General features: G+C 40.7%; 1 protein-coding gene across 2 annotated transcripts; it reads left to right on the forward strand.

Annotated features, from left to right (window-relative positions):
* Positions 1 to 78: 78 nt before the first annotated feature.
* LOC127007618 (calmodulin-lysine N-methyltransferase-like) lies at positions 79 to 25,324 on the forward strand. 2 transcript variants are annotated; one of them, XM_050878759.1, is made up of 6 exons: positions 80 to 467; positions 3,322 to 3,470; positions 4,212 to 4,273; positions 9,587 to 9,702; positions 24,173 to 24,288; positions 25,102 to 25,324. In XM_050878759.1, the coding sequence occupies exons 1-6, from the start codon at positions 384 to 386 to the stop codon at positions 25,178 to 25,180; spliced, it is 606 nt and encodes a 201-aa protein (XP_050734716.1). In that variant the 5' UTR covers positions 80 to 383; the 3' UTR covers positions 25,181 to 25,324. The 2 variants fall into 2 exon arrangements, with proteins under 2 accessions (XP_050734717.1, XP_050734716.1); XM_050878760.1 differs by lacking the exons at positions 24,173 to 24,288; positions 25,102 to 25,324 and adding an exon at positions 22,348 to 24,154 and having other exon boundaries at positions 79 to 467.
* Positions 25,325 to 25,524: the final 200 nt, after the last annotated feature.

Consider the following 25,524-nt stretch of genomic DNA (forward strand, 5'->3'; position numbering starts at 1 on the left):
ACAGCTCAAAAGTCAAAAGAAGAAGAAGAAGAAGCATCTCATTGCGTCATATTTGTTTACACGAGGGTACCATCTTACTCTGCAAAGGTTACTGATCCCTTGAAGAACAGTCTGCCGTCACTTATAAATACCAACACATACTTAATAAAGATAAGAAGTGTAACCGAATAAAACCGAAAGTAGGTGAATATGAATATACTTACATCAAAAATAAAGACAGGAGATAGTCCGTCCACGTCCAATCATCCACACGACCGTCCCCCACGTCTTCTTTTCCACCCCTTTTCGTTGCTCTTTTAATTTTGTCTGTCGGTATTTGGCTAGTTAGACCTATTCTTTTCCCTAATCTGTGAGTGCTTCAAGCCCGCTGCTGAACGGTGGGCATGACGGGGGCCAACACGGAAAGCTCTGAGGAGGCTGATGGCCGGGGGACTGTGGCTCGTCGGCGCTGGAGAATCCTGGCTGAGGTGAGGAGTCGGGTCCATATTCTGGATAATATTCACGAGAGGGTAGCCATCAATTGCGAAGTTAATACGTACAATGTGGATTCCTTTTTGGTCCCTGAATGCAATGCAGTAACAAATGATTTTTGGAAAATGGAAGGGGGTCGAGGGGGGCGACGACCCTCCGTTGAGGGGGTCGCGAGGGGCGAAGCCTCTCCATTAGGTACGTTGTTTGGTAAGGTTAGTTTAAATTTCTTAATTCTTACTAATAAGTCCGTGTCACATTCAATAACGAAACTTACATATTATGTAGGACACACTGTGGTGGTGGCAGTTACTGAAAAGTCAATCATTTTGTGATTTTTGGAAAAAAATACAGTTTCCATAATAAAAAGTATCATAATTTGTCCAGAAATAAGCAGTGTCTCAGATGAGGAGTCTGGGATCCATATTCTTAAACATGGATCTATATTTTTAAACTGGCTGAGTTGAGTCTGGGGTCCATATTCTAAAACTTACTGAACTCTTATTACAACCTTTCAATTCCCCAGAGAAGACTAACTGTGTTTTCATGGGTCAGCTTCCCCATTCAAGGTGCAAAACAATAACTGGGATCACAAAACAGTCCTTGTAAACCCCAGCTACTTCTTCAACAGGCTTGGTGAACAGGCGTACTGAGGTGATGATAGTCTAGTCTTAGTTTTATTACTGCTGTTTTGATGATTTTTTTCATTGTATCTTTATCCAAATAATGGAATGCCATTCTAATGTTTTGCAACAGAGTATATGTGTCTCCAAATATTCTATTTATGTAAGTGTCAGGGGTCAATGTATCTTGAACAATTACTCCAAGGTCCCTTTCACTGTTTACTGCATCTATTTCCATCTCACCCATCTTGTATGTTACCATTACTCTTGGGTCTGTTCTTACTCTTTCCCATTCTCATTTTATGGCATTTCTTGGTGTTGGATTCCATCTCCCACTGCTTACTCCATTCATATAGGCCTATCTCATTTAAATAATTTTGATGCCCTTCACAATCTTCTTTTCCCTTTATCCTTCTCAGGGCTTGGCATCATCTGCTAACAAACTTATAGAAATTGACACTTTTCTGGCCTTTCACTAATGTATTTTAAGAACATTATTGGCGCCAGCACCAAGCCCTGTGGCACTCCACTCATTGCTGTTTAACCACTCTGACTTTGGTCCTCACCAGTGTTCGCTTTTCGTGTTCCAATTTCCATAGTGTTCTATTATGTCGTACTTTGTCAGATGTTTTTTTAAAATTTAGATATACGCAATCAGCCCATCCATCTTTCTCCTGCTCTGTGTCGATTACTCTTGAGTAAAAACAGACCAAGTTTGTTACATGTTACTTGCTGAAAACCAAATTGGCTGTCATTTTTTATCTTTTCATTTTCCAAGTGGTCAACCCATTGCTTTTTTATTACTCTTTTGCATGATTGCAAGCAACCAGGTTGGAAAAAGCATGATTTTTTATTAAAATAAAAAAAAAACTGATTTATTTGATTTAAATCATATTTATTTTATTTAAATAAAAATTATAAAATTATATTTATTTATTTATTTATTTATTATTTTTTGCCTGCATAGAGACTTGCTCTGAGGGACCCCTAGGATAAGTGTCGTAGTATGGGTGAACTGGCATGGCCCCTCATCATATGCCCATATTGATTGACTGGTTATATGTAATCTAGTCTTCGGTTCAACATTTCAGACTAAAAACTTATTTGCGTAAGGGAAAATAAGGACATTAAACAAAAAGAAGGGAAGAAAAAGCTTCAGAGCTCTCACCCCACAGGCCATGGACCCATGGCTTGCCTTTTTGTTTCCACTTTTTGTTCATTATCTTTGAAAAGTTTTCTCCTTGTACTTAGCAGTGGAAGAAGCTGCATTATGCATAGCCATTTCATGCTAATATAAGATATCTGACAAAACTTGTCACTTTCTTTCCACTGCATAAGATTAAATAACATTCCTTAAGGAGGTTACTATGAAGCCACAGTGGCTTTATGACCTACTTAAAGAAATGAACTGTTATTGTTTTCTATTAACCAAACCTCTTATTAAACTTGTAAAACTGCTGCTTGCCCTAAAGTGTGTTATGCATCATCACTGCCAACACTGAAAAGGAGTGTTCTTCATCTTTCCTACATTAGACTTTGCACCCCTCAACCCTTTCTATGGTCACTGAAAAACAGATGAATATACGTATAACCTCTTTTTCCCCCCTGTAACCCAACCTGTTTTTGAACACGACGCTTTGGACTACACCACTACTGTACTCGTGGATTTGCACTCATTTTAGTGCTATTTTCATACTTGTTTTGATCCCTACACTGTTTCCTACATTTTTCTGAGATCTGACCCAGTGCTCTACAGATATATTCAGAGCCTCCTTGTCACTTCTGTTGCAGAGACTGTTGAGGTTAGCAGGTTAAAAAGAGAACACCCTGCTCAGAGGCTAGATTAATTCAAACCCATAATTAAAAAAAACAAAGCAGGCCCACTAACCACTAATCCTCCACCATTTTCTTTATGTTATGTTACATGTATAGTTGTGATAATCTTTTTGCTTTAAGATAATGGTAATGTATAATTCCATTTCCTGGGAAAGTTCTTCCAATTCTTATCCCTTGTCATTCATCTGAAGCCATCTCTTTATGATGCTGTCCCCCAGTTCCACTCCAACTTTGTATCATCCTTATGATAATTCTGCAGATCCTTGGTATATTCCTAATTTTTATGTGTAGCTTATGTTTTTAATAATTACTTGATTAATTGTTTGTATTTTCAGAAACAAAATCTTTATGTTCATACCCCTATTTGTAAGATGTGCTTATGAAACACTTGCAGGCCTTGCAGCGGTCCAGTACAAGGGATGCCTCACCTGACAGTGTTTCCACACGAAAGTTTCAGTCCTTTGGCCTTTTGTCCTATGAAACACTAGGACAAGACTTTTACTCGGTTAGGTGCATCAGCTCAGATCTCAGAGTTATTGTGAGGTAAGGAGGTTCTCAATGGGCTTTAGTTTGTTGCCACAGCTAACTGTGATAATTGCATTATTGCCAAATTTAATAATTTTGCATTGCGCTTGTGAACAGTTATCTTCTACTTCATCAACTGCAGATTTATTGCAGTACTTCAGTAATAATGTCTAATGCATATAACCTGTAGGGCAGTCTTGAAGGTATTAATAAAGAAATGTACCATAAATGTTGATGCCATCTTCTATATTAATATTTTTATAGGATTGCTATTTTTACCTATAATTATGTCTGGCATATATCTTTTTCACTGCTGACTAGTTCCTGCTTCATTCTATAACCTAAAGCACATTATTGTAATAATGCACAAGTAATCTATACAAATATACATTAGAACATATCTTGATGTATTAGATCTTGTATAGACTTTATTGTTTTTCGAAGCATGTAAGATATTCCAAAGTATACTTTTCAGACATGTTTGATTATATACTTAAAAAGTCACAATAGCTACTGTCAGAGTCACTTTGGTTGTTGTTATACTCATTCCAAGTTGTACGTGGACTACCTCAAGTTACAGCTTGAAACATTTCAGACCACTCTTCAGTTACCCTTGATTTCAGTTCAGCATTCTAACTCATTACTAGATGAACTAATAGGCATATTTGGAAGTTATGGCTTGAGCCTAAGCAAATGCAACCTTCTCCCTCATAATGGATTGCTGCAAGCATGCTAACTCGTCCCTGTGCATGTCTCTAGGCTATTACGTCGGGACTTCAGCCCCAGTCAACTTACGGGCTTCAACAATACGGGCAACGTTTGTAAGTTGGGAATCTTGTTTTGTAATGATGCTCATTTTTCTCTTTTTCCATGTTCAGCTTTATGTAGTTGCTAACATTATAATGCACACTTGGCACACTGAAAACTTGGCACTAGGGGTAAGGAAGAGGTAGCCTATAGAACTGGGTTTTAAGGTGAAAATTGTAGTGTGGCATTTTACTCATTGCAGAAGAGTTGATGAAGCACGTTTATGCAGTGTGATACACATACATTTGTTGAGGATATTTTAAAGTAAAAAAATGCAGAAGTGCAAGAAAATAAATTTCATATTAATTTTATGGTGTGCACTGAAATGGTTTGGTTTAGAAATGAATTGTGAAATAATTTTGTTAAACTACTTGAGAGGAAGAAGACACCATATTTCTGAGTACTACAATAGGTTTAATTTCATCTGTCCATCAACAAAATGGGAATATTGATAGACGTGAAACGTATGCATTTCTAGTTTTTGAAGTACTTGAAAACCAACTGTTGTGACAGGCATTCAAGATAATTTTACATTAATATATTTGAATATATATATATATATATATATATATATATATATATATATATATATATATATATATATATATATATATATATATATATATATATATATATATATATATATATAATCAGTCATAAATCCCAAACATGCCAATTGGCATCAATAATATACCATACAAGCACAAGAAAAGCAAGCTTGTATCAAACAGTATAGTCAGATCATACATGAACAATCTATGGCTTTTCAAATACCTTTAATTCATCTCATATCAAATACATTAAAAGACAGCTGGCTCTGCAAGTCCAAATAAAGGGTATTTCAATAATTTTCTGCATGTAAATAATGATTAATACTGAAAATAACATGAAATAATAGATAATAACTGTTGAATGTGATGCTAGGCTATTTTGAATATTACCCATGTTATTTACATGCAATAAATTATCAAAATTCCTTATGTATAGGCACTTGCAGAGCCAGATGTCATTCTGTGTTCCTGCAATGAGATGAGTTATAGGTGTTTGAGAGGCTATAAGCATTCGAGTATGATCTAACTATACTGTTTGATACAAGTTTGTCTTTCGTGTTCTTGTATGGCATATGAGGCGTCCGGAGGTAAAGAGGCGATACCGTTAAATCTGGCATTTTTAGTTAAGTGTACCATGCGATTGGCACACTCATTTTCTATGATTTCAAAAAACAGTGCAAGGTATACTGACCCTTATAACAGGAGAATCGAGGGTGTGCTAGCAATAATTGCAAACAAGAATTTCTTATTACAGGTAACTTGATTTACACGAGTATTGTGTCCTTGAAGAGGTCGCGTAAACCAAAAACAATGTAAATCAAACAGGTAGGTTTCTATCGAAAAATAAATATTCACTTCATTCAGTGGAGAGAGAGAGAGAGAGAGAGAGAGAGAGAGAGAGAGAGAGAGAGAGAGAATATCCATATCACAGAGATATCCACTCAGGCACTCTGTCTCTGCCTCACTCGTGTGAGGAAGAAATGAGGGACACCATGAGCGACTGGCTAGTATTGGTACCGGTACCGAGCAGTCTGGTACCGGTACTAGTACCGGTACCTGCCCACCCCTATTGTTGAGTAGCGTGGCAACGTGGGTACTGTATTGTTGTTCAAGTGGCACATGGGAAGAACTGAGCTCAGCTGTGTGGCCGCGGCGCTGTGTGAGTCCAGTTGCGTGAGACATCTGGTGGCCACTCCATAAAATATCGCGTACAGGTAACTCTCGATTTACGCAAGTATTGTGTCCTTGAAGAGGTCGCGTAAATCAAAAACAATGTAAATCAAACAAGAGGTAGGTTTGTACCTTTATTACCCACTGTATCACTCTGACTCCTCGTGGTAGCACAGCAGCGAGGGTGTTGTTGTTGTTGAGTAGCGTGGCAACGTTGGTACTGTATTGTTGTTCAAGTGGCGCGCGGGAAGAACTGAGCTCAGCTGTGTGGCCGCGGCACCGTGTGAGTCCAGTTGTGTGAGACATCTGGTGGCCACTCCATAAAATATCGCGTATAAGTGAAACGTGTAAATTAAACATTTATTTGGATTTTGGACCCCGCGTTATTTAAAAAATGTGTAAACTAAACTCGCGTAAATCGAGAGTTACCTGTATAAGTGAAAAAACGTGTAAATTAAACATTTATTTGGATTTTGGACCCTGCGTTATTTCAAAAACGCGTAAACCAAACTCGTGTAAATCGAGCGTTACCTGTATCATGTAGTGGTTGTTGGAGGTAAAGAGGCGACATCACCAGCAGCATGAGAATCAATGAAGAGCTGATATTCCCGCCCTACCTGTTGCTCTGCCAATCACAGGCCGCGCTGCCCACCAAGCGGAGTGTTTGAGTTAAAGCCTGGAAAGTAAACATTGTCCTCAGGACTCCTCACTTTATTATTATAAAAATTCATAAAAAAATCAGCATTTTGGTTTAAAATGAAATGGTTCATACTGCAGCTTAGGTGAACAACATATATTTTGAAAATTCACATACATTATGGATATTCCAGTTATCATAACCAATTTCCAAATTGGGGTATAAAAATTTAGCAATAAAGTTGATTTATTTTTCAATACAAAAAAAAAAAAGTTTTTATTATACAGCTAGGCCATACAATTAAAATGAATATAAGTAATAACTTGGTAAGTCAAGAGGAAAGTGCAGTACACATAGCTAAACTTTGAATGTGATTTACAACTAGGTTTTGGTGATGTCGCCCCTTTACCTCAGGATGCCTCATATTATTGATGCAAATCAGCATATTTGTGTTTTATATGAGAGGGCTTGAGGGTTCTTTGTATATACAAAAATTCAAATATATTACAAAAATAAAAAGTTGATCTTCACACAGTCGGTGCCACATCTATGTTCGTGAGTGGACAGATGGAATGAAACCGACTATAGTGAGCTCCACCAAAAATTACTCAAAGGGAGGAAAAGTTGCCGATCAGTGAATGGAACTATGGAAGTGATAGAAAAGGGAAACTCATGATATATTATTTAAATCAGATAATGTAGTATTTGCAAGACATATTGAATCACCGAAGTTTATTTAGTTTTTATATAAGTCAAGCAAGAAGACTCTTGTTAAAGTTTGTGTAGTGAAAGGGGAACTGGGTGCAAAGCAACAGCTTGTGACTTTTGGTAATTTACTTAGGTATTTGAGCCATGGCCAGGAACTGCATGGGCTGAAGTAACACTAATCAAAGTAGAGCTGCATAGTTTTTGCTTTTAAGCCATCTGAAATCCATATTCACCTGTACAGTAGATCTTTTATCTAAACGCATATGCTCCAAAAAGGGTGGTATGAGTGATGTAGGGAAAGATAGTGTGTAGAAGTTGTAGTATATTTCCTCTAACATTTCAAGAAAGAGTTCATCAGAGGATTCTCTCTCTGAGGAAGACTCAGTCAACATGCTCCAAGGAAGTTCATAGTTCAAACCTGGGACTCATTGCTACTCAGATCATAAGTTTATATCATTCACCCTAGAGCTTGCAGTGGAAAAAAATAACATATTACAGGGTTTAGTCTTTAGTGTAACCATAATGTTCAGTGTCATGGGTTTATGACAAGTGCACTGGATAATTTTGAGTGCTTACTTATGTATATTTAGATAGTTTGAGTATAGCAATCCAGAAAATCCCAATTAAGTACATAATTACAAATATCAGCTTGATGTAATGAGGTTCTCAATGTGCTATAGCAGTTGGTGAGGATTATAGTGTCTAAGTATGTTTTTATTTTGCTTATAGGTGAAGCAGTCATGCATAAAGGGTCTCTGTCCTCTCGGTTTATATTGTCTCACCTCTGCACAAGTTATCTTTATTCATAACAAGTCATATTAACCTAATAAGATTTCCTCATCAAAAGGATACCATAGTTACAGTACACTATATTGGTTGAGAAGCCATGCCCCTCGTCTATAGCTTAGGTAAGTGATTGATTGGAGTATACTACTCAGTCCCAGAAGCCCCACTTCCACCCTCACCCTCACTCAATGAAAGCACCAACCTTAACTCCAAACTTTTTTATGTAGAGAGGTTGGAATTGAAGTCAACACTGCAAAACAAAGAAATGAATAATAAGTTTCAATTGAAAATTGTGTTGTCCTTGACTGCAACCATTTGTGATGCATGTCCAACTTTTTTTATAGACTTTAAAGTGCTAATGCCTCAAAATCATAAAAAAAAATGTTCCTAATTTATATATTATTATACAGAAAAACAGGCCTGATTATAAACTGTGAACACACATGGTGTAAATTAATGGATAGCAACATGAGCACTGTATAATTATGAACCAGTCAGCTACCTTGGCTGTGGAAGGGAGGCATAGCTTCCAGGTCAAATAAGTGTACTATGACCATATTCTCTTTGTTTTTTGATGTGATAATTTTGTTTTGCAAATCAGGCAGAATTACTTTATAATAATAGTTTTGTTTTCATTAAAATGAACAAGATCATGTATCATCTGAAAGTGTTTGTTGGGCATTATCATAAAGGAAACTTTGATTTTCATAAGCATAATGCTGAGGAAAAATTATTTAGATTGATCATTTACTGCACCTTTGTGTTATATCCATAAAGATGTACTTTCCTATATTCTAGAAATGCCTTTTAATAGCTTAAGCTTCACACTACTTCACTTACCTGCTGCGATTGAAATTTAAGACTAATATAATGGTCGTAGTTGTTTTCACAGTCTAGTGAAATATGAACTATTCAAGCAAGCACATGGAAAGGGGAAAAAAAGCTCATGAAAAATATGAGAAATTGAAGTTCAGAAAACTGAGTTTTCAGTGTATGTGTCCATATGATGTTTGTTTTCTTTGATGCTGTGGTATTTCTTGTCTTGTGACACTGTAATGGCACCAAGTTTTACTGTCCTAGTAATATTCCCTAAAGCATGAATAATTTCAGGGGAATAAATGATCTTTTTTACAGGTAGTATCAGGTTTTCAAGTAATACTGTTTCCTATTAATTAATAAAATTTTCTCCCAAGATTTTGACCAGTATAACTGCACATATAATATTTTCTTAAATAATTCTTCAGTATTACAGGCTTGAACTTTATATATAAGTAGTAAGTGTTGCTCCTATTACTAATTTATATTCTTGTGATAGAAAGTAAACTATGAATAGGAGTAGATTTGTGTAATTATTGTTTAGTATGTCTTAGATCATAATGTTTTCTGTAGTTTTTGTTCAAAACAGTCAGGTAGTTCAGTTGTATTTTTTAATATTTTAAGATTTCTTACCAACATATTTCTCTGCTCAACCTCAGGTATCTGGCCTTCAGAGGAGATTCTTACATACTACTGCCTTAGCAACTTGAAGACATTTTCAGAGAAGTCTGTGTTAGAGCTGGGTGGTGGCATGACCTGTTTAGCTGGAATGCTGGTAAGCAGAAGCTAAAAGAATGTATCTGAAAGATTAATAGATTAATGGAACCTGGATACAAGTCAGTACCATATTTGCCAGCATATGAAATGAATGGTGTTTAAGATGACCCCCCAAAATTCCCTTCAAAGTTTGGTCTAAATGTATACAGTACCCTCCCGAGTTTTGCGCTTGCTTCGTTCCGCAGGTATAGCGCTAAACTTGCGGATCGCGAAACTCGGGGTATTGAAAACACTGAAAACGCACTTTTTGGTTCCGGCCTGTGGAGAAGCTGACTTTTTTTTCCCCACTTTACTCCCTTAAATTATATCATTAAATACGTACTGTGTAAAAAGGAAGAAAATTTGAAGAGAGAACGGGTCGTTTTGAAGCTGCAGCTGAAGGCGGCTGGCTGCCTGACGATTGGTTGACAGTTCTGAAAACATGCTTGTGACTCGTCGAGTCCGATGACGTCATCGCCGGTTCCCGTCCAATCAGCGGCCTCTTAACTATAACAAAACGAAAACTTTGTGAATCTGAAATCAACGTTGATTTTTTTTTTTTTTTTACAGCTAAGGAGACAGTTCAAGGGCATAAATAAAAATAATACCCCCCTGCTACTCACTGCTCCCGAACAGAGGTCAAAGGAGTGTCCAAAACGAGAGGTCAATTTCGGGAGGAGAGGTGTCCTGATACCCTCCTCTTGAAAGAGTTCAAGTCGTAGGCAGGAGGAAATACAGATGAAGGAAGATTGTTCCAGAGTTTACTAGCATGAGGGATGAAGGAGTGAAGATGCTGGTTGACTCTTGCATAAGGGGTTTGGACAGTATAGGGATGAGCATGAGTAGAAAGTCGTGTGCAGCGGGGCCGCGGGAGGAGGGGAGGCATGCAGTTAGCAAGTTCAGAAGAGCAGTCAGCATGAAAATATCGATAGAAGATAGAAAGAGAGGCAACATGGCGGCGAAATTTGAGAGGTAAAAGACTGTCAGTATGAGGAGGAGAGCTGATGAGATGAAGAGCCTTTGACTCCACTCTGTCAAGGAGAGCTGTGTGACTGGACACCCCCCACACATGAGATACACACTCCATACGAGGGCAGACAAGGCCCCTGTAAATGGATAGCAACTGTGCGGGGAAGAAGAACTGGCGGAGACAGTACAGAACGCCCAGCCTCGAGGAAGCTGATTTAGTAAGAGATGAGATATGAAGTTTCCAGTTGAGATTTTGAGTTAAGGATAGACCGAGGATGTTTAGTGTTGAGGAAGGTGATAGCTGAGTGTTGTCAAAGAATAGTGGATAGTTATTTGGAAGATTGTGTCGAGTAGATAGGTGGAGAAACTGTGTTTTTGAGGCGTTGAGGACATCACGTTCCTCTTGCCCCAATCGGAAATAATAGTAAGGTCTGAGGCTAAGCGTTCTGTTGCCTCCAGCCTTGAATCGTTAAGTTCCTGTAGGGTGGGTCTTCTATTAAAAGAAGTTGAGTAATGCAGAGTGGAGTCATCGGCGTAAGAATGGATAGGACACTTCGTTTTGGAAACAAGATCATCAATGAACAACAGAAAGAGAGTGGGAGATAGGACAGAACCCTGTGGGACACCACTGTTAATAGATTTAGGGGAAGAACAGTGACTGTCTACCACAGCAGAAATAGAACGGTCAGAAAGGAAACTGAAGATAAAGGTACAGAGAAGGATAGAAACTGTAGGAGGGTAGTTTGGAAAGCAAAGATTTGTGCCAGACCCTATCAAAAGCTTTTGATGTGTCCAGCGCAATAGCAAAGGTTTCACCGAAACGGCTAAGAGAGGATGACCAAGAGTCAGTTAGGAAGGCAAGGAGATAACCAGTAGAACGCCCCTTGCGGAACCCATACTGGCGATCAGATAGAAGGTCAGAAGTGGAAAGGTGCTTTTGAATCTTCCGGTTAAGGATTGATTGAAAAGCTTTAGATAGACAAGAAAGTAAAGCTATAGGACGGTAGTTTGAGGGATTGGAACGGTCACCCTTCTTAGGCACAGGCTGTATGAAGGCATACTTCCAGCAGGAAGGAAAGGTAGATGATGACAGGCAGAGGTGAAAGAGTTTGACCAGGCAGGGTGACAGCATGGAGGCACAGTTTCTAAGGACAAAAGGAGGCACTCCATCAGGTCCATAAGCTTTCTGAGGATTGAGGCCAGAGAGGGCATAGAAAACATCATTTTGAAGAATCTTTATAACAGGCTTAAAAGAGTCAGAGGGGGGATGAGTAGGAGGAATATGCCCAGAATCGTCCAGAGTGGAGTTTTTAGAAAAAGTTTGAGAGAAGAGTTCAGCCTTAGAGATAGATGAGACGGCAGTGTTGCCTTCAGGACTGAGGAGTGGAGGGAAAGATGAAGAAGTGAAGTTGAAAACTGGAAGTGGGGCAACAACGCACACCACTCCACCCAGATGTTAACAAACCCACTGCTGTGACGGGGAGATTGGGGGCAAATGTATGTATTCTTCTGCTGTAGAGAACATTCAGGGGTCATTTGCGAACTATTTCATTTCCCTTCATGGCAGTCTCCCACACCAAAATGAAAATGTGAACAGGACGCGACTTCAATAGGCAAGCAGATGGTTGAGAATTTAATCAGTTGTTGTTTTCATTGTTCATCAAGCTGTCTGCCAGAGCAGACCTCAGAGCCTGCTTTGGAGTGGGTTTTCCCACTTCTCCCTTGTAAAGTGTATGCTGTGTTGTCTGTGAGTGTGGTTGTCCTGCCATTCCACACGTAATGATCTGTAGCTTTTAATAATAATTTTGAAGCTTGAAATATAATTGTTGGCATGTCCAGAACCTTTGCCTCCTCCTAGCTGGCCTGTCTTCTGACCAAATAGCCAGCACAAAGGCAGCAATAAAAAATTTGCTATTGTCCAAGTGGTCAAGGCAAGTATAGTGAAGGTATCATCATACAGGCGGGAGGAAATCACTCATTGGCAACTCCTATAGCCTTCACCCTTGGCCACGCCCCATCCTCGTTGTCTGTCCAAACCGACGGCTTCAGACACCTCACTCCCACCCTGTTTCCTGACCCCAACATTAATTTTTACGAAAACATGAGACCACCATCATCTTCCTGAGAAAATTCTGCATCACACTAGCATAAAATTGTAACAATAATGTAAAATTACACATACGAAAATCAGAGTTAAGTGAACTATGGAGTAAACATTTTCTTGCACTTATTTCCCTTCAACTCCTTAGTACTCAGCTGGTTTTCGTCGCATCACTTTTATAAGCACAGATCCTAAATCTGCATGCTTTTCTGCTTCTGATGGTGTGTGGTACGTCCCGAGGTAAAAATATACATAGGATGAAAATCGCCTCCGAACATAAGCCGAGCCGTGACGGAGTTCATTCGCTTCGGCATTTGTTTACTCAAGTCAGACTCGCTGCTCACCTCACTTGAGCAGCGAGTCTGACTTGAGTAAACAAATGCCGAAGCGAATGAGCTCTGGGGCGCAGCATAAGCCAATTATAATAAACAGTTGCCTGCGCCATGACGGGCTCGGGGCCGACCATCAGGCCCAGATGGATAGTCTACTGGCGCCATAGCCCAAATGTAAAAAAAGGAAAAAAAAAACTCCATGGGTCGGAACAGATAAGCACTTTTTCAGTGCTTTCAATACCTCGAGTTTTGCGATCCTCGAGTTTAGCGCTAGACCTTCGGAACGAAGCGAGCGCGAAACTCAAGAGGGTACTGTATGAATACTTATTGATTTATTTATTGCTGCATCTGCATTATTATTATGCAGCATGGGAAAATATTTCTTGTTTATTCAATCATGAAGATTATTTTCTTTATTTGTCCTGTCATTGAATTTTTTTTATATGAACATCTTAATGATTTTCAGGGCATGATGATCTACATGAAATGTAAAAAAGGTTTACTGTTATCACCATCATCTTTGTCATCCTGCGTGTAGTTATAGCCTTATTTCTTCCTTGCACTAGCTCTTGTCTGCATTTAATTTATTTTTATTATTTTGAAAAAAATTGAGAAAGTATGTATTGCAAAAAGCTTTGGTTGGCCACCATCTGCCAATCATCAGTCAATAGGGGCATTCAGTGGTGATGCATCACCCACCCTGTGACTCAAACCCTGGGGATCCCTACTACAATACCCTCTCGAGTGTTGCGCTATCCGAGTTTCGCGATCCTCGAGTTTAGCGCTTAGTACTAAATTCTTACCATCACGACTTTTGCGCTTTACCGCCACGAGTTTCGCGGTGCTCTGACATGTACGGGTCGCGTCTACCTACTGTCGGCGTCATGCGTGCTGCCTTAAAAGGCGGTGTCCAACCATTGGGGCTATGGACAACCGCCGTTGCCCATATGCCCATCCAGGAGCAAGTTGTTGGTTGTCCTTATGAATGGAAAACAGTTGTGAGTACGAGCGTGGGTACGTGGGTACCGAACGGCTGCATGTAAACAAACAGACGATGGCAGTGGCTGAGGAGTGAGGAGCAGTGGAAGATGGCCCACCAAGAGACTCGTAAAATGGACTGGCAGAGCTGCTTTGCTTACTACTTGATTGACAAGATAAGAGAACACCCCGTGCTGTGGAACCACAGTCCAAAAACTTTTTTCTCAAGTCTATGAAAATTATAGATCTGGTGTTGTTTTCCTTTTCTTCTTCTTCTTTTTCTTCTTCTTTGGACCCACCATGGCAGCGACGGTAAAAAGTAATAGTGAAAAATAGCCAAAAAGGGCATAGAAAAGCAAAATCAGGGAAAGAAAAGGACAGAAAAACACCTAAGTTCAGGGTGAAGTGTACAAGTGTGCACTGTTAAGTAACTAAGGGCCGCTTTCACAGTCACTTTGTTTTGATCGTTACCAATGGCGGCGATCGCCGCTTAGTATTTCACGTGAAACTGGCCGATGGGGTAGTGGCGGCTGCAGACGAAGCGAGAGATGTTAAGAGTGTGTGGTAAGTGCGGGACTAGGCCAACCCCACAGCCGTCACTACCCAATCGGCCAGTTTCACTTGGAAATACTAAAGCAGCAATCGCCGCCATTGGTAACGATCAAAACAAACAAAAGCGACCTAAGTGCATGTTTTTTTTTTTTTTTTTCTGCTGCCTGCTGGTTAGGCATCTTTATCTTCTGGTGGCCGGGCCTGGTGGGCCCCCCCAAGTGGGGCCAGGTGGGGGCCCAGCCCGGTCCCAGCGCAGGCAGGCGTTATAGTGGCGCCATCTTGGGGCCATCTTCACATTCCCCCCTCGCTCCGCTCGCTCTGATTCGCTTTCGATGCTTGGTCGGTTCCCGAGTCCGTGGGTGGTCTTCTGGGTGGGGTAGTTTTAAGCCACTGTGGTGACTGAAAAAGCCGAAAAGACCGCGTGGGGACATCGCCACTACCATCGCAAGCCCAGTGAGCCCAGTACCCAGCCACGGCCACAGTGAAGTATAAAAGTGTGGAGGAGGAGGACCTAAGAAGCGATACAAAGCGTTACAGATCAAAAGAAGAAGGTCCACTAGACTGGCCGGTGTTGCGAGAAATATCTACCTGATGAAATTAGTCATTCTGCTGTCTACCACGCATGCACGCTGTGGGAATACACAGCATTAAGAGTATTAATTTGTCTGGTTTTGTTCTAGTCTGTACGCTTGTGATCTTTGTGAGCGGTGAGGGAAATATGGAAACGGTAAGCAAGTTGAACCTCTCTGTGAGCTATTTTGCAGCGGCGGCAGTGGTTTACGTTCAATAGGCATTGAAAAGTCAGTCATGATATTAGTGATTTCATGATTTTTAACAGAAAGAGTTAGCAGATTATTTCATAACACACAGAAAACTATAAAAAAATATAGGTTTGTCCAACTGTCCCACGGGTGACCGCGAGCGACTGCCCTTACTTTAGCAGACGACACCACGTGGATCACAAGCGTGTATTCAGAACTGCCAGCCAATTGTAAGGCTGCCGCCTTCAACTGGGGCTTAAAAACGATCTGTTCTTACTTCCCATTTTCTGCCTATTAACAAGGTACGTATTTTGAGATAACAAGGGAGTTAATTCGACTATACAGTACCCTAGAGGGTACTGTATAGTCGATTCAACCGAGTCTGAAGTGAGCATTATCGCACAACAGCAACCTGCAGCCACATGGCGTGTCTGATTTCGTGGCTACTGTATGCTAGCCTACGCATAGTAAGCAGTCGTCAGTGTCAATAATATGCAGGCAGCAATAACAAACACCGTCAATTATAATCGAATATGAGCTAAAAATATTGGTAATGTCATAAACAGCTGCTTTGTTAATTTACAAGATTGCTGATTTTGATTATCAAACAGCATTGAAGCTGTCCACCACTGAGAAAATTAACAGGCTTTATATTAATAAAACAGCTATTTGAGACATTACTAATATTTATCTAACTCAAAATCTACTATAATTGACGGTATTTGTTATTGCTGCCTGCATGTTATTGACACTGACGACTGTTTACTATGTGTAAGCAAGCATACAGTACGTGTCTTTGGAGGCTGGCATTTCCGCGATCATGCTCACTTCAGACTCGGGTGAACCGACTATAAATAGTCTCCATGCAGGCCCCCTTTCCATCCTAAGTACCTCATAATAGAATCCTGACATACAAAAGCCACAAGCTTTGTAGTTATCCTTGGGGCTTCCTTCACTCAAGATTGTCTCCTACAGAAAGAACCTAGTGAGCAGGGTCAACTTTGGGTTGCATGCCATGTACTCATATGGCCAGAATTGTTGATGGACTATTTATATTTTTTTTACAGTAAAGGAAGCAGCTCAGAGGTGAAAAAAAAAATAATTATGAGAATAGAAAGCCCGCTAATCACTGCCCCTATAAAAAAAAGAGTTCAGAGGAGTGGCCAAAAGTGAGGTCAATTTCGGGAGGAGAGGTGTCTCAATACTCTCCTCTTGAAAGAGTTTAAGTCGTAGGCAGGAGGAAATACAGATGAAGGGAGATTGTTCCAGAGTTTACCAGTGAAAGGGATGAAAGACTGAAGGAGGTGGTTAACTCTTGTATAAAGGATAAGGACAGTATAGGGGTGAGCTTTAGGAATGAAAGAATCAGAGGAACAATAAAAGTGACTGAAATATCAAAAAAGGCTCAAGAGAGAAGACTCCAGTGGTTTGGTCACGTGATGAGAAGGGACGAGGAATATGTTGGAAGAAGAGTAATGGACATGGAGGTGCAGGGTAGACGAAGTAGAGGCAGACTGAAGAGGAGATGGAGAACGTTGACCCCGTATAGAAACGGGAAATAAGACGCAGCAGAAGAAGAGGGGTGAGCCTGAGTAGAAAGTCGAGTGCAGCGGGGCCGCAGAAGGTGGGGAGGCATGCAGTTAGCAAGTTCAGAAGAGCAGTCAGCATGAAAATGTTGATAGAAGATAGAAAGAGAGTCAACATAGTGGTGGAATTTAAGAGGTAGAAGACTGTCAGTAAGAGGAGAGGAGTTGACAAGACAGAGAGCCTTAGACTCCACTCTGTCCAAGAGAGCTGTGTGTGTGGAGCCCCCCTACACATGAGATGCATACTCCATATGAGGGCAGACAAATCCCTGTATATGGATAGCATGTGTGAGGGGGAAAAGAAGTGGCAGAGACGATACAGAACGCCCAACCTCGAGGAAGCTGATTTAGTGAGAGAGGAGATATGAAGTTTCCAGTTGAGATTTTGTTATGGACAGACCGAGGATGTTTATTGCAGAAAAAGGTGACAGCTTAGTGTTGTTGAAGATTAGGGGATAGGTGTTTGGAAGATTGTGTTGAGTTGATAGGTGGATCAATAGAGTTTTTGAGGCGTTGAAGGACACCAATTTTTTGCCTCAATCGGAAATGATAGTAAGGTATGCAGGTAATAGGTCTTGCCTCAGTTTCACAGAGTGATTATCAATTTAATGCAAAGTCACTCAAGAAATAACCTATGATTCTGTCCAGACATTTATTACCAAAGGTATCAATTTACCTGTACAAGTAACTGTTTAGTGTCCATGTTTAACAGCTCTAGAGTAAAACATAGAGCACAAGCGACTTGAAGATCCTTTATTCTGCACAGGCATCGGCATCATCATATATTTGGGACTGAAAGACTTGGCATGGGCCCAAAAGTATGTAGTGAGTCTCATATCACTTCCATGTGTTCAAGCACCAAGCATTTATATTGGTAATACTATAGGTTGGGGGAGGAGAGAATGGAGGAGGTGACTGAGTTTAAATATTTAGGGACAGTTTTATGTAAGCATGGAAGGTGAGGTGAGGGAAAGAGCAGTGAAGGGCAGACAGGTAGTAGGTGCACTGGAGAGGAGATAAAGAGGGGAATAAAGAACAGTATTATCCTGCCAACTCTGTTGTATGCATCAGAGATGTGGACATGGAATGCAGCACAGTAATCGAGAATACGTGCAGTGGAAATGAGTTATGTAAGAGGTGCATGTTGTGTTTCAGGATGGGATGGAGAAAGCAATAAAAGTGTGTATGAGAGTTTTGGTATGGGTGTGACAGCGAAAGGAGTGGATTGTGGAGTGGTGGAGTGGGTGAAGCGTGGTATGCTGAGATAGTTTGGACACGTGATGAGAATGTGGGAGAATGAATTCGTGAAGAGAGTGTATGAGGGAGGGGGTGTCAGGGGAAGACCACCTGTGAAGTGGATCAATAGGGTGAGTGAGTATTGGAGCGAGAGAGTTGGAAGCAGCAAGATTGAGTGTGCTGAGAGGGAGTGCAAGAACAGGGAGAGATGGAGACACTTCTGCTTCGACCAACAAAACATTTAGTGTTTTTCAGTTTTAGCAAAAAAAAAAAAAAAAAAAAAAAAAAAAAAAAAAAAAATATATTTATCCTATGTGAAAACTTTCCAGTATTCAGCTAAATTTGGCCTCTTAATAGTAATATATTTTTTTTCAAAACCATTTTAGTAGGATAAAGTATACTAAATAGGTTCTGTACCACCAAAGACCACACCAAACCAGGCAGTTAGTCGGTCGGTCAGTCAGTTAGCCAGTCAGTCAGTCGGTCAGTCAGTCAGTCAGTCAGTCACTTAAGCATTCATTCAATTGCTTAATCAATGGTTCAGTCAGGATCTTTTCTTTTCGCTTATTTAGATAGACTTTCTGATACTCAGTCAGTCATCCGGTCAATAAGTCATTTAGTGAGTTAGAGAATAACCTAAAAAAATAGTTATCTTATTGTTCAGCTATATATACCTTTAGTGAGTCAATCAGTTATTCAGTCAGTCAATCAGTTTGTCAGTCAATCTGTCAGCTAGTCAGTCACTCAAATATAAAGTTAAAATGTTTGTCACTCAGCAGCTTTTTCTTCAGTTAGTCAGTCAGTCAGTTAGTAAGTGTCAGCCTACATCTACACCTTTTCACCTTCAAATAAAAAAAATAAACTTCAAATTAAAAAAAGTTGACTTTCAAATTTAAAAAAGTTGACTTTCATATTAAAAAAAATTGACCTTCAAATGAAAAAAGTTGACTGAAATTAAAATACTTGACTTTCAAATTCAATTCAATAACCCCCTACTACACCCCTTTTTCTCCCCCCTTCAATAGTCCTCCCTCTCCCCTTCAACAACCCTTCACTACACCCCTTTTCCTCCTCCCTCCCCCCTTCAATAGTTCTCCCTCCCTTCCCTTCAACAACCCCTTCCCACACCCCTTTTCCTCCCCCATCCCCCTTCAATAGTCCTTCCCCTCTCCTTCAGCAACCCCTCACTACACCCTTTTCCCTCTCCCCTCCCCCCTTTAATAATTTTCACCCCTCCCCCCTCCAGCACAACCCTTTTCCTCCCCCCTCCCCCCTTCAAAAGACCTCCCTCCTCCCCTTTAACAACCCCCCACTTCACCCCCTTTCCTCTGTCCTCCCCTTCAATAGTCCCCACCATTCAACAACCCCCTCCCACACCGCTTTTCCTCCCCCCTTCCCCCCTTCAATAATTCCCCCCCCTCTTCCCCCAGCAACCCCTTCCCACTCCGCCTTTTTTTTACTAAATTTGACTTCGCTTGACTAAATTTGACTTCTTGATAAATTTTGACTTTGCTTGACTAAATTTAACTTCGCTTGGCAAAATTTGACTTCGCTTGACTAAATTTGACTGTTCTTGATAAAATTTGACTTTGCTTGACAAAATTTGACTTCGCTTGACTAAATTTGGGGTGACTCCTTGACATCACTTGACTAAATTTGAATTCGCTTGACTATATTTGACTCCGCTTGACTTAATTTGACTTCGCTTGACTATATTTGACTCCGCTTGACTAAATTTGACTCCGCTTGACTAAATTTGACTCTGCTTGACTAAATTTGACTTCACTTGACTAAATTTGATGCCACTTGATTAAATTTGACTTCGCTTGACTATATTTGACTCTGCTTGACTATATTTGACTCCACTTGACTATATTTGACTCCGCTTGACTATATTTGACTCTGCTTGATTAAATTTGAGTTCGCTTGACTATATTTGACTCTGCTTGACTACATTTGACTCCGCTTGACTAAATTTGACTCCGCTTGACTATATTTGACTTCGCTTGACTAAATTTGACTCCGCTTGACTAAATTTGACTCCGCTTGACTAAATATGACTCCGCTTGACTAAAAATGACTCCGCTTGACTAAATTTGACTCCGCTTGACTAAATTTGACTTCGCTTGATTAAATTTGACTTCGCTTGACTATATATGACTCTGCTTGACTATATTTGACTCCACTTGACTATATTTGACTCCGCTTGACTATATTTGACTCCGCTTGACTAAATTTGACTCCGCTTGACTAAATTTGAATCTGCTTGACTAAATTTGACTTCGCTTGACTAAATTTGACGCCGCTTGATTAAATTTGACTTCGCTTGACTATATTTGACTCTGCTTGACTATATTTGACTCCACTTGACTATATTTGACTCCGCTTGACTATATTTGACTCCGCTTGACTAAATTTGACTTCGCTTGACTATATTTGACTTCGCTTGACTATCATACCTGCTTGAGTCCGTCAGAACCATACCTGTCAAATCTTACGTTTTTTATACACAAACTTATGGTCTCTATCGCAAAATCTTATGGCAAGACACCACAGTAGCTTGACAGGTATGTTGACTATATTTGACTCCACTTGAGCATATTTGACTCCGCTTGACTAAATTTGACTTCGCTTGACTAAATTTGGGGTGACTCCTTGACATCACTCGACTAAATTTGACTTTGCTTGACAAAATTTGACTTCGCTTGACAAAATTTGACTTTTGACTAAATTTGACTTTGCTTGACAAAATTTGACTTCGCTTGACAAAATTTGACTTCGCTCGACAAAATTTGACTTCGCTTGACTAAATTTGACTTTGCTTGACAAAATTTGACTTTGCTTGGCTAACCCCTACCACATGCAGCCCCAAACTAAACCCCTTCCACCAACCCCATGCACTCCTCAACTACCATCTCTTCCCCCTAAAAATCTACACCCCCCCTCCCCTTACAGGTCTACGCCCCCCCCCCCCACAGCCCCCCCTGGTGACGGAGATAAGAGTTAATGAGGGCTGAGAGGAAATGGATTGTTGAAGGGGGAGGGGGGAAGGAAAAGGAGTGTAGTAGGAGTTATTGAAGGGGGGGAGGGGGGACTATTGAAGGGGGGAGGGGGAGAGGAAAAGGGGTGTAGTAGGGGGTTATTGAAGGGGGGAGGGAGGACTATTGAAGGGGGGAGAGGGAGAGGAAAAGGGGTGTAATGAGGGGGGGTTGAAAGGGGGGAGGGAGGACTATTGAAGGGGGGAGGGTGAGAGGAAAAGGGGTGTAGTAGGGGGTTATTGAAGTGGGGGAGGGAGGACTATTGAATTGGGGAGGGGGAGAGGAAAAGGGGTGTAATGAGAGGGGGTTGAAAGGGGGGAGGGTGAGAGGAAAAGGGGTGTAGTAGGGGGTTATTGAAGTGGGGGAGGGAGGACTATTGAATTGGGGAGGGGGAGAGGAAAAGGGGTGTTTTCAGTTTAATTACAGTTTTTTAATCTGAAATTATTTTTTTTAAATATGAAAGTCAACTTTTTAAATTTGAAAGTCAAGTATTTTAATTTGAAAGTCAACTTTTTTAATTTGAAGGTCATTTTATTTAATTTGAAGGTGAAAAGGTGTAGAATTCAGTCTAAAATTTATTGAGTCTTTTCACTGGGAAGTTAATCAGTCATTTATTTAGTCAGTCTGTGGCGGTGGCTGAGTCGTCAAAGTAACGGCCTCGTGTTCAGGAGGACGCGAGTTCAATCCCCCCTGCACACACCAATTTTTTTTCAGCAGACCAGTGGCTTAAAAACCCCCACATACTGTCCAGCTATAAACACTACCCCTGCCCCCAGAACGGGCTGGGCATCAGGACAGGACCCGAAAGAAGCCTTAGACCCCACATCATCCATCCACGGGAGCCAGAAACTAATAGCTAGCTGCAAAAAAAAAAAAAAAAAAAAAAAAAAAATCAGTTAGTAAATAAGTGAGTGAGTCAGTCAGTCAGAAAGCTAACTATTTATTCAGGCAAGACAGTAAGTTAATCACTCAAGTCATTAGTCATTAAGAAATTAGTCAGTCAGTAAGTTTAGGGTAGGTGGTGGCTGAACTGGTAGCGTACTGGGCCCACATTCACCGCGTGATGGACGACGCGGGTTCAAATCCCCACGCTACCACTCAGATTTTTTAGTCACCGCCGAGTGGCCCCACATGCTGTCCTGAAGACCACCCATCAACCCGGACTCTAGAGGGAGCCATCCAAGCGAATCAAGAACGAGTTCCGGGGGGCAGCATGAGCCAATGCAGGATGGCGCCACTATAAACACTCGCCTGCGCCAGAACGGGCTGGGCTGACCATCAGGCCCCACCTGGAAGAAGCCTTGGGCCGACCATCAGGCCCCACCAGGAAGATGCCTACCGGCGCAACAGGCAACGACGTAAAAAAAAAAAAAAAAAAAAGTCAGTACGACAGAAAAAAAGGAAAAAGAGAAATGTAAAAGAGAGATAGATGAAGAAAGATTAGCATGACACCAAAGGAAAGGTATAAAGAGGGATGACGGAAGGAAAGAAAGAAGAAAGAAGATTTTGTAGGATAAAGTAATAGTAAGAATAAAGTGTCACAAGATCTCATAAGTTAGGCTGTATCTTGTAATGAATCAACAAGTAGTGTGCTCCACATGTAGTACAATTGAAGATGCATGCTTTTGAAAGAACAATGTGTGTATGGTGGCTTGTGCCACGGATGGAGCAAAAGGAGTGTGCTCCACTGGTGGCGCACTACGCAATGTGATGAATGAAGAACAAGTCTACCGGGTAGTGTACCACAGGTGGAGCACTATTTTTATTGTCTCAGTGGCAGCTCATAACCAGAGTGAAGCTACACACCTCCTCTCAAGTCGGTGGCTTGCGTGGTATTGTGGCTGCGCCAAGTTGAACCAAACGCGACAGGGAGGAGGCGGCAGGAAGTTCAAACGCAGTTAATGTGTTAAATAAGGCACCTGTGCTATGAATGTGTTGCATTTTAGGATAATAGCAATAAATTGTATAAATTCCATAACACATGGCAATGTTGTTCTGTCATTGTCCCTCCCTCACCTCCACCTGCAATGGCAGCTATTTCGACTCACTCTCTTGTGCTCCACAATCAAGAGAAATAATTTATTTACAGTGTGTCAAGAAGTCTTGCAGTAGACTGGCTTGACCCATGTTGTTATGAATTCATTCAGTATGACTGTATGGCATTGTTGATAACTGTGCAGAAGAACAAAGATCCAGATGTTCAAGTCACTTCTGCTCCCTGTCTTACTCCTTGTCTTTGTGACATGGACACTAAATAGTGATTTGAAAAGGCAAAATGATGCCTTTGTTAATAGTGCCTGCAGAGAACTATGGGATATTGCTGGAATGACTTTGTGTCAAATCAGCGATTTCTCTGTGAGACTGAATTGAGGCCTGTTACCAGTATAGTCTCTGAATGCCAACTCTGGCTTTCCAGGCATGTGCCACATTGCCCAGAAGTCGACTCTGCTTACTAGTTTGTTTCTGAAAGAGACAATCTCAGGTGGAGGAGGTGTCAAGGGGATGCCTGCCCACAAGGCTGTTAGCTTGAGCAAGTTGATGGATCCTGCCATCAGGTACTTAAGATGGGAAGGGGTCTTGCATGGAGACTTGCTTGAAGGGACCACTGGGGTTGGCTTTGTATGATGAGTGAGGTGGCATGCCCCCTGGTATATGCCATATTGACTTTTTATTGACTATGCTTTTCCTGCAGCTCCTATTAAACTCATCTACTACTTGCAGCTCACTCTCCTTTTTGGCCAACTAGACAGTGTCATCTGCAAAACTACTTGCAAATATTAACTTTTCCATGCTATTCATTGTCAGTTTTGTTCTGATGTCCCCTTTGTGCTGTTATCTTTTATAAATCAAGACATCACAACTTCATGTATTAGAAAAAATGCTCCCTAAATGTTGTCTGTGTAAGGGAACAGTCAGTGATTTATGTGCATGTGCAGGTTGCTGCCAGTGGGGTGCCTGCCAGAATGGTGCTAACTGATGGAAATGCTCTCTCTGTCTCCAATGTTAAAGTGTCCTTACAGAAGAACAGCCTTCCAGTAGAAACTTTTGCTCGGTAAGTGAAGCCATTCTTGCTGTTCCTCTTTCTTCTTAGAAGGTAACATTTACTGCTAATTGGTGTACATCTTGATTAAGTGCTCAGTTTGGGACTATGTGTTTCCATTTACTTACTTAGTATTTTGGCACCTTATTTCTGACTGCAGTAATGACTGGTCATTTTAATGCCCATATCTCACCATCTCCAGACAGTTCTATTACACATGAATGCAGTGAAATTCTTATCAAACAAGTGTCTCATTAACACCTAGCTTACCTTACACTGCTCATGATTTTATTTTGTTGAGACTATGTTCAGTGGCAGTATTACTGAGCACTTCTCTACAGCATGTCATATTTCTTTGAAAGGTGTTATTGTTCAGAAGATGCCAGTAGCTAATATACAGATTTAGATGCTCAACCATGGCTACAAACTTTCAGGGCCTCACAGGAAAATTTAAGAATCTTTTTTATTTTGTTGTTGTTGATCAGTATCATCTCCATACATACTGGTAAACTCTGGAACAGACTGTCCTCCTTTGTTCTCTTTTCCTGCAACATGGGTGTCCTCAACTATGACATGTTAAATCACCTCAAATATTTAATTTCTATTCATTTCCTTTTCCACTTTTATGAGAGCAATAGCTTGTATTCTCTTTTTTTATTTGAACAATGGCATGACTTCACGTGTATAAAAGCTCAGTGTTGGAAAAATCAAGAGAGGAAAAGCCTGCACACCTGCATTCAGAAGGCCCGTAGAAGGCTGGCAGAGAATTCCTGGGTGTCAGGGCCGCAATGGAAGTGGCAGAGCAAAAATGAAATATATTTCCAGAGTCCTCCGATGGGGGGTCGCAGAGGAGGTATCTCCACATCAAGGGAAGTTTGATGTGGCCATGTGTGCTGATTGGTAGGTGCTGCATCTTCCCAAAGCAGCTAGTCTTGTGGCTTACTGGCTACATTGTGCTGGTCAGATTTAGATTCTTACAGCCACTCACTTGTATTGCAGTGTGCTACGAATGCTTGTTATAATTTGCCACCGTTTTGTTTTATTGCACTCCAGGCACTAACTTGTTTTCACGTTTTCTAATAAGTTTTATATTTTTTTCTGTGACTGTTTCTTTCAGAGCTTTGCATCTTACAGCACCATTATGCTCCTTCTGAAGGCCCTGTGTTTTGGCCTTTGTAGTAGGGACTAGATAAATCTGTGTGGATTTCAAACATTATGGTTTATATTTTGCTAAGTTTTCTCTCCATC

This window comes from Eriocheir sinensis, chromosome 36 (genome assembly GCF_024679095.1).
Source record: "Eriocheir sinensis breed Jianghai 21 chromosome 36, ASM2467909v1, whole genome shotgun sequence".
Lineage (NCBI taxonomy): Eukaryota > Metazoa > Arthropoda > Malacostraca > Decapoda > Varunidae > Eriocheir > Eriocheir sinensis.